The sequence below is a fragment of the Giraffa tippelskirchi genome, chromosome 14 (genome assembly GCF_054371585.1).
Source record: "Giraffa tippelskirchi isolate mGirTip1 chromosome 14, T2T-mGirTip1v1.2.pri, whole genome shotgun sequence".
Classification (NCBI taxonomy): Eukaryota; Metazoa; Chordata; class Mammalia; order Artiodactyla; family Giraffidae; genus Giraffa; species Giraffa tippelskirchi.
Window position 1 is genome coordinate 16,297,657 of NC_137288.1, and position 9,390 is coordinate 16,307,046.

General features: G+C 41.1%; 1 protein-coding gene across 13 annotated transcripts in view; it reads right to left on the minus strand.

The window, feature by feature from the left end:
* The window catches only part of ATP9B (ATPase phospholipid transporting 9B), a 151,369-nt gene extending 142,452 nt beyond the window's left edge, over positions 1-8,917 (minus strand). For all 13 annotated transcript variants that reach the window (XR_014074995.1, XM_081563073.1, XM_081563074.1 and 10 more), the window contains exon 1: positions 8,751-8,917. Coding sequence is in view for 8 of the 13 variants with exons in the window: in XM_081563073.1 (XP_081419199.1) it covers positions 8,751-8,872 (122 nt within the window). In the remaining 5 variants the exon portion in view is untranslated. The remainder of the gene's footprint in view (positions 1-8,750) is intronic.
* Between the last annotated feature and the right edge of the window lie 473 nt (positions 8,918-9,390).

A 9,390-nucleotide genomic window follows, 5' to 3' on the forward strand; every position in this document is an offset into this window, starting at 1 on the left:
TTTAGACAAACTTCTGAATTAGTTAATGGTGCATGCATGCTAAGTCACTTCAGTCGTGTAACTCTTTGCAACCCTATAGCCCGTCAGGCTCCTCTGTCTATGGGAATCTCCAGACAAGAATACTGGGTTGGGTTGCCATTTCCTTCTCCAGGGGATCTTCCTGACCCAGGGATCAAACACATGTCTCTGTCTCCTGCATTGGCAGGCGAATTCTTTACCACTAGCCTCCAGAGTTAATGCTACAATATCTAATGTATGTAAACACCAATCCAGAAATTTACAGATGAGCAGGCCGATTAAGCTAAGGATACATACTCCAGCTGCCCAAAAGGTACTATTCCAATCACCAACTCTATCTTCATGCTAATACTGTCAGTTTAGAAAGTTAAGCAAAATATTTCTGTTCTGGTAAATATAAAGAATTTTGTAAACTTGCATGAACTAGAATTCTTTTAAAGGAAATACTATGTATTATAAGAATATGTCTCTGATTCCAAGGAATCCTGGACCTGGGTACTTTGATAAATGCTATCTTAAGAATCATTCTGTACTTTAAAAAAAGCTTTTAATTACAAACCATCACAGAAAAGGAAAACAGTAAAATATTTATTATCACAATAATTGTAAAATTTTTTAGATTCAGAGAAAATTGTGTGTAGACACTAAATGAGAAAACTAACACTAAAAAAAAAATTGTGTTTCCTCTACCAAGAAACACACTAATATTTTAGAGATAATCAGACAATAGCCATCTGTTCTCAGCATGAGTCTCTTTTTAAAAGAGACTGATAAAACAGAAGACTTAAATAAGGGGTGTGTGTGTGTGTGTGTGTTAGCTGCTTAGTTGTGTCCGACTCTTTGCAACCCCACAGACTGTAGCCCACCAAGCCCCTCCATTCATGGGATTCTCCAGGCAAGAACACTGGAGTGGGTTGCCATTTCCTTCTCCAAAAGGAACTATAGAAAGAAAGAAAGTGAAGTCGTTCAGTTGTGTCCAACTCTGCGACCCGACCCCATGGACTGTAGCCTACCAGGCTCCTCCATCCATGGAGTTTTTCAGGCAAGAGTACTAGAGTGGGTTGCCATTTCCCTCTCCAATTAAATAAGGTCCACAGCCTTATAGCACACCACCAAAATGTCCAGGATACAATAAAAAATCACTCATACCAAAAACCAATAAACCTCAACCTGGATGAGAAGAGACTCAAAAGATACTAACATGAAAAAGATTCAGATGCTGAAATGATCTAACAGGAGTTTTAAAACATTCATCATTAAAGTGTTTCAGTGGGCAATACAAACATGCTTGAAACATAAGAAAAAGTTATTAGAAAGACTAAGCAAAGAAACAGCTAATACGAATTAGAATCAACTGGAAATTTTGAAACTAGAAAAAAAATGAGACTTAAAAAACTGAATGGACAGGCTCAGCAGCAGAATGAAGGAGACAGAGAAAAAAATCAATGAGCTTGAAGATGGAACAACAGAAATCACCCAATCTCAACAGAAAATGGACTTAAAACAAATGAACAGAACTCATGACCAAGTGGGACTAAAAGAAAAGCTCTCACAACATGTCACTAGTGTATCAGAAGAAGAGATGAAAGATTGTCCAAACATAAGTATTCAAATGAATAAATGCTGAAAACTTCTGACAAAAGATTCAAGAAACGAAGTGTAACAGTATAAACTCAAATGTATGCTAGGGCCCATAAAAATCAAACTACTGAAAACTAAAGACAAAGCCTGAAATTAGTGAGAAATACCTTACCTACAATTGAAAATCATTCCAATGACATCAGATTTCTCATCAGAAATCATGGAACCCAAAAAGGAGTGACATAACATTTTTCAAGTGCTGAGGGAACTGTCAACCTGAAACTGCACATACGATGAAAATATCCTTACAGAATGAAAGGGAAATAAGACATTCTCAGATGAAGAAAAACTAAGAGATTTGTTTCTGGCAGATCCACCCTCAAAGTATAGCCAAGGAATTCTTAAAACAGAACAGAAACAAGAAAATAGTTTTGGTATACCAAGAAATAAGAGAACAACATAAGTAGCAAAAATGTGAATCATTATAATAAGCTGTCCTTCTCCTCTTATGTTTTCTAAATTATGTTTGAGAGATAAAGCAAAACCTCTAACACTGATGAGCAGTTCTAATTGTATGTAAGGGAAATATGTAACTACCTTCATATATGTAAAATTTACACATAATTTTACAAGACACAAGCATGCCTAAGAGATATTGTAGGTTCAGTTTCAGATCACTGGAATAAAGCAAATATGGTAATAAAGTGAGTCAAATTTTTTGGTTTTCTGGTACATATAAAAGTTATGTTCACAATGTACTGAAGTCTACCAAGTGTGCAATAGCATTATGTATTAAAAAAAGTACATGCCTTAACTGAAAAATACTTTATTGTTTAAAAATGCTAACCATCAACTGACAATGCAGGGCTGCCACAAACCTTCAATCTGTAAAAAAAAACACAATCCTGCAAAGCACAATAAAACTAAGTGTGCCCATAATTACATTACCAGTGGTGAGAATAAAAAGATGTAAGGTAAGGATTATACACTTTACTCAAATTGATAAAATATCAACAGGAATATACTGTGATGAGTTATGTATGTGTAATATAACATGTAGAACTACTGACACATTGTTTATACAAAGAGATCCAATGTAAAACACCACAAGTAAATCAAAATGGAATTCTAAAAAATGCTCAAGTGACTGTTAAAAAGGGCAGGAAAAAGAAAAGAGAGAAACAAAAGACAGAAAACAGAAAGTAAAATGGCAGGTATAAGCCCTAACTAATCAATCACTACACTGAATGTAAATGTTCTAAATGCATCAGCTCAAGGACACACAATGGCAGGGTGGATAAAAAGTATAACCAACCACATATCAACGAAGAGAAACTCACTTTAATATAAGCAGGTTGAAAGTAAAAGGATGGAAAATTATGTCCGAGGCAAACATCAATCAAAAGAAAGCAGGAGTGGCTATATTAATGTCAGTCAAAGCAAACATCAGAGCAAAAAAATTACTAGCAACAGACAGGGAAATTTCATAATGATAAAAATGTCAGTCCATCAAGAATATGAGCAATCCCAACATGAATGCACCAAAAATAGACCTGCAAAATATGTGAAGCAAAAACTGATAAAACTACAAGGAGAAACAGACGAATCCATGATTACAGTCAAGAGACTTCAACTATCCACCCTCAACAACCAGACAGTACACCAGCAAGGAGAGAAGTCAACACCATTAACTAACAGGATCTAATCGCATTTCAGAACATTTCACCCAACAACAGCACAAAGTACTTTCTTTTCAAGAGCCCCTGAATTCCTACTGATACAGATCATATCCTTAGTCACAAAACAAACTGCACCAAATTTAGAATAACTGAAATCATACACACTGTGTTCTTTGATCACAAAAAAATCATGCTAGATATTTAGTAACTAGAAGATAACCATGAATTTTCCAAACTCACTTCTAAACAATCCACTGGTCAGAGAGGATGTCTCAGAGAAAATCAAAACACAAGAATTTGTTGGACACAGGTAAGTCAGTGCCAAGAGGGAAATTTACAGCAATAAATATTTACATTAAAAAAGGAAGAAAAGTCTCTAATTAATAATCCAAGCTTTCGCCTTAAGAAATAAGAAGAGAAAAATGAATATAATGTAAACAAATGTAGAAAAAATAAACAGCAGAAATTAATGAAGTTGGAAAAAGAAAACTAGAAAAAATAAGTAAAATAAAAGATGGATTTTGAAAAGATCAAATCTCTAGCAAGAAAGAACAACAACAAAAAAAGTGAAGGCACAAACCACCAACATCTGAATGAAACAGCAGCAAAAAGAAAATAGGGGACTACTACAAACAAGTCTATACACATAAATACAGCAACTTAGCTAAAATGAACCAACTGGTCATGAGCACAAACTATCACCATTCACCAAATATAAAACAGATCCTTTGAATAGCTCAGTAACTATTAAAGAAACTGAATTTTAAATTAAAACACCCTAAAAAGAAATCTCCAGGTCCAGATGGTTTCACTGGAAAATTCTACCAAACATTTAAAGAAGTAACACCAACTCTACAAAATGTCTTCCAGAAAGGGAAAGAGAAGAAAACACTTCCCCACTCAACTCATGGGGCCAGGTATCAGGGCAAAATCTGGCCATCACTGCCACTCTACTCTTAGAATTTAAAGTCTAACGAGAAGATGAGCAATGAGTCAAGTGCACTCTGTGCTATGAAGGGAAGCAGAGTACTGTGCGAGCCTGGCAGGAGTATCCTGTTCTGTCCTGGCTGGAGTTGAAATCAAGGAAGGTATTAGAAGGCCACCTCATGCGAAGAACCGACTCACTGGAAAAGACTCTGATGCTGGGAAATATTGAAGGCAGGAGAAGAAGGGGGCGACAGAGGATGAGATGGTTGGATGGCGTCACCGATGTGATGGACATGAGTTTGAGTAAACTCCAGGAGTTGGTGATGGACAGGGAAGCCTGGCATGCTGCAGTCCATGCGGTCGCAGTCGGACACGACTGAGCGACTGAACTGAACTGAATTAGAAGTCAAGTCATTTCAGATGTTGACACAAGTCAGGAATACAGTCACTGTAATAATGGAGATTTGTAAATACAAGAAACAGTACAAAGTAACTGCCAGTGGAATGAGAGGCTGGGGAGAAGGTGACAGGTAGAGAGCCACAGTGGCTATCATAAGCCTTTCACCGCCAATTAACTTTTTAAACTATACATAAATGTCACCATGATAAAATACATAAAAGCCAAACTTCATAAAATAATACAGGAACACAACTTTTAAGTCACAATCCATTTCTCTCTGCTCCTCTTCCCTAAATGCAACTATCAATCCATACAAACCCTGGAAATGAAGCAAGAGCCAACCAGAAGAGCTCTGGAGGGTGGTGAGAATGCAGCAGTGAGAGGAAGAGAGCTGGGTGGACTGGGGACCCAGAACCGGAGGAACACAATGGGAGGACACCTTATGTGACTCCATCCAACAGAAGGACACAGGCCCAGCACTGCCTACTCCATCCTAGCAAGAAAAGGCAGCCCAGGAAGGCCCTTACTCCCCTGAGAGTCCACCATCAGCAAGACAAGACTGACAAGTGGCCTTAGGAGGTAGTGTCCTACCCCACCGGCCTGAGACTCCCACATCCCACCCAGGGACATGAGGCCATCCAGGTGGCACCGGTTAGGGCCCCTGCCACAAGAGGTTAGAGGCCTCAGACATCAAGGCCTTCCTTGATGTCTCCATGTCTCGTGAGCCTGAGACTCCCCTCTCTCACTGTGGGGAGGATGGGAGGGTAGGGTGAGGCAGGGGCAGGCAGCATCAACAAACACAGAAACAGCCAGCTCAGGAAATGGCTTCTATCCATGGCCTGAAATGCTTCTCATCTTCCTTAAGATGCCAGAGCAGCCAGGGGCACGAGCAAAAAGGATTTAGCCACAGACAACTTCTTGGCCACAGTGGTGTTGAGTCTCCTCTTCCACCGAGACACAGCAGTGAAGTCAGGGGGCACAGATGGAGAGGAGACAGCTACAGCCACTGTCCATCCAAGACAGTCTCGTCATCCATATGGGATGACACCACCACCTCTCACCATGATACCCTGGGCCTGGGGAAATCCCTTCTCCTCCGCAGCATAGAGAGAGACAAGTGAGAGCTCTGGTAGCACGAGATAAACCAACAGACCAACGATCAGCACAGAGGCCCTGTGAAGTAAACTGTCACTGAAACTGAGGCCAACAAAGGTAGGCCAGGACCTGTGTGCGAAATCCAAACCGGGTTATCATCTTTTAGAATAAAAGATATCAATGTGGCCCGCATTCTCCTAATATAAAAGGCAAAGTATCAAGGAAACAATCAAAAACTATCCATCATCCAAAGAATCAAAACACTGACAATGTGAATTAGAAAAGACAACCAACTGACATCAATCCTGAGATTAACTCAGATATAGAATGGTGTAACATTATTTCAAGCACCAAACATAAAAATGCTTCGACAATCAATTTCAAATTCTCCTCAAACAAACAGAAATTATAAAATTTAAAAACACAACATTAGAAACAAAACCTCACTGGATGGCATCTATGTGAAACTGAAAGTCACTTAGTAGAGTGAAAATGACAGAGGACAGAATTAGGGAACTTGAGAATAAATAAATAGTATTTACATAGTCTGAACACAGAGAATAGACACTGGAGGGGAAAAAAAAGCCTAAAAGAATAATGTAAAACTAACAAAAGATGCAGCATCTGTATCATTGGAGTCCTGAAAGTAGATAAGAAAGAGGTGTTAAGTGAAGAAATTACCACTAAAAACTCCCTAAATTTGGTGAAACAAAACCCAACAAATTCAAGAAGCTTAGCAACTACCAAACAAATTAAACCCAAAGAAATCATACCAAGATACATCATAATTAAACCTGTGAAAACTAAAGACAAAGAAAAAACTTGAAAGCAGCCAAAGAAAAATGATGCATTACCTATGGAGAACACCAATTTGAATGACAGCGGACTTCTAATCAGAAACTATGAAAGCTGGACGGAAGTTGAACAAGCATTTTCAGGTACCAAGAAGTGTCAACAAGTAATTCTCTATCCAATAAAAACTATCTTTCAGAAATAAAGGAGAAATAAAGACATAAGATGAAATCTCAAGACTGCCTACAGAAAGGTCCTAAAATAAAAAGGAAATTTAAAAAAACAGAATCCTGGAACAGCAGGAAGGAAGAATAAAATGAGTAAAAATATGGGTACATTCAATAAGCCATCCTTATCATCACAAGTCTTATAAACCATACTTGATAATTTAAACAAAAAGTTAAACACCATCAGATACTAAAGACATGATTTTTTTGTTAAGTTAATTTGTGCTTTTATTTGCCACTCTAATTTAACTATAGTGACCTGCAAACTTTTTGATCTAAAAAATACATTTTACAATCCAACAAACACACATACATATATAAGAAGAACATGTTATTTAAATTGCAGGGAGGAAAAGGGAAGTAAAGGAACCAAAATTTGTGGAAACACAAATCACTCCACATAGAAAAATACTGATACCAATACACTATGGTGATACATCACATTAAGTATACTGTAATACCCAGAGCAAACACTACAAAAACTATACAAAGGCCTACCCTAAAAAACACTATAGCGATATCACAAAAACATTCAAGTAAAAGGAAGGCAAGAAGAGAAATATAAGAAAAACAGATTAATAAAGTGGCACACTTGAACGCTAATGTATCAATAATCACCTTGAATGGCCTAAATACACCAACCAAAAGACAGAGATTGACAGACTGAATAATGGAAAAACATGCTCCAACAGCAACTCACTTCAAATTCAGCAGATAGGTTGAATGCTAATACGATGCAAACACTTATCCACAAAAAGCGGAACTGGCTACATTAGTCTACTAAGGGAGACTCCAGAGCAAAAAAAGTTACCAGAGACAACAATAAAAGAAATATCTGCCTGAAGACATAGGGATCTTAAGTGTACTTCTGAGCTTTAAAATGTAAAAGACAAAAACTGGCAGATGAGAACTTTGACGGAAATCTATTGTGAAAGAGGTGGCACATTTTCAAAAAATATCTCTTGCAATCAACTGCTTAGATTACTAACACAGTTACTCTTATAGGTAATGACAGGGAAGAAAGGAGAAACCATACCTCTCCACTTCAGGGCCAACACAAAAAATGGGCTCCTTACTAACTCCTCCTGTACCCTCAACAATTCTACAAGAAAAAACATTGCCCCCATTTTACACCAGAGGAAACTAGGGCTTACAGTTTAAGTTACCTAAGATCAAATAGCTAGTATGTAAATGAACCAAGATTCAATTCAGCTCTGTAACATTATAATATGTACTCTTTTAACTATATGTTACGGCCTCTCTAACAGCCCAAACCAAAAATTCTTCTAAAACTTGAATCCTGAAGCAACTGGGTACTAAAATCCGTCCTTTTTCTGTGTGCTAAAGGCAGATTGCTTCTACAATCCTTCAGAAATAAAATTTTAACAACTATTTCCCCTTTTTATAGGTTTCTTTTCCTAACCACTGTATCAGAGGGGTAGTCTTCCCTTTGGGTAAGAAGTTAAATACAAACTAAATCCAACTAGGGTATGAGATTTCCATTTTAAATCAAAGCTCTCCACTTATAAATTCTACCACTTTAATAACTGTGCTCACATGAAACAATCCAACCTTTCTGAATCTCCGTTTCCCATTGTTAAAGAGCAAAAACTTGTCAACAAAAGGTACTTTGTAGATACGTTTAAGTAAAAAGTGTTCTCAGGAAACAAACTGAAATGTCTTCACGTGATCTTCCACTTGTGAACTGACACCCAACAAGGTCTGCATTTCTAAGCCTGACTGGGAGTTGTGTCTGCCATCTTCACGATCTCCCGGAGACGCTGCAAGTTTCGGAGCCTAACATTTGCGAGACGGGCGCCGTGGGACCCGTGCCGCCTGCGCTGCTCGAGGCAGCAGCCCCCGAACCCAAGGCTGCCCCCTCTCTCCGCCGAGCCCGGCCGGGGCGCTCCGGGGCGAGGGCCCCCTCGCAGCGCGGACGCTCTCCCTAGGTCCAGGCGCGCCTGGGCGGCCCCCGTCGGGCCGGGCGGGGAGGGGCGCCGGGGCGGGAGGCTGGGGCGGCCCCGTCGTTACCTGCTGGGCCGATCGGCCCCCGGCCCGGGCCCGGCTGCGCTGAAGTAGGCCGCGCGTTTGCGGTTGGCCGCGGCCACGGCCGCCGCGCTGCGCACCGGGTACAGAGGGATCTGGTCCGCCATGCTCAGGCCGCCACCTTCCCGCCCCTCCTCGATCCCGCTCGGTTCACCGCCTTTCCCCGCCCTCTCCCCTCAGCGCCAACCCAGCTGAGGCACCGCCCGCGCGCCCTGCCCCTCCACCGTGCGTCGAGGCCTGATGGCGTCACCACGCGTCGGGGCCCGATGATGACACCACCCGCGAAGGTGAGGAGCGGGGGGCGGAGGCTTCCTAGGCCCCGCCCCCGGCGCGTCCGGGCCCGGTGACGTCATTCTGCGGCGAAGGCGTGAGAGGGAGGTGGCGGCATTCAGAGGCCCCCTCCGTCGGTGACCAATGACGTCCCTGGGCGGGGAAGGCCCGAGCGGAAGCCGTGTGGTCCAAGCTAGCCGGGAGGCAGGCCTTTCGTGAGCGCTCCTGGGCCGAGGCGCTGACCTGTTGTTGGTCTGGAGTGCGGCGGATGCTGCCCGGCGGGTATGCCCCTGTCCGGGGAGGCCTTCTTGAGAGCCAGATGGAGGGCGCTGAGGGCCTTGCCGCATGGGAATCT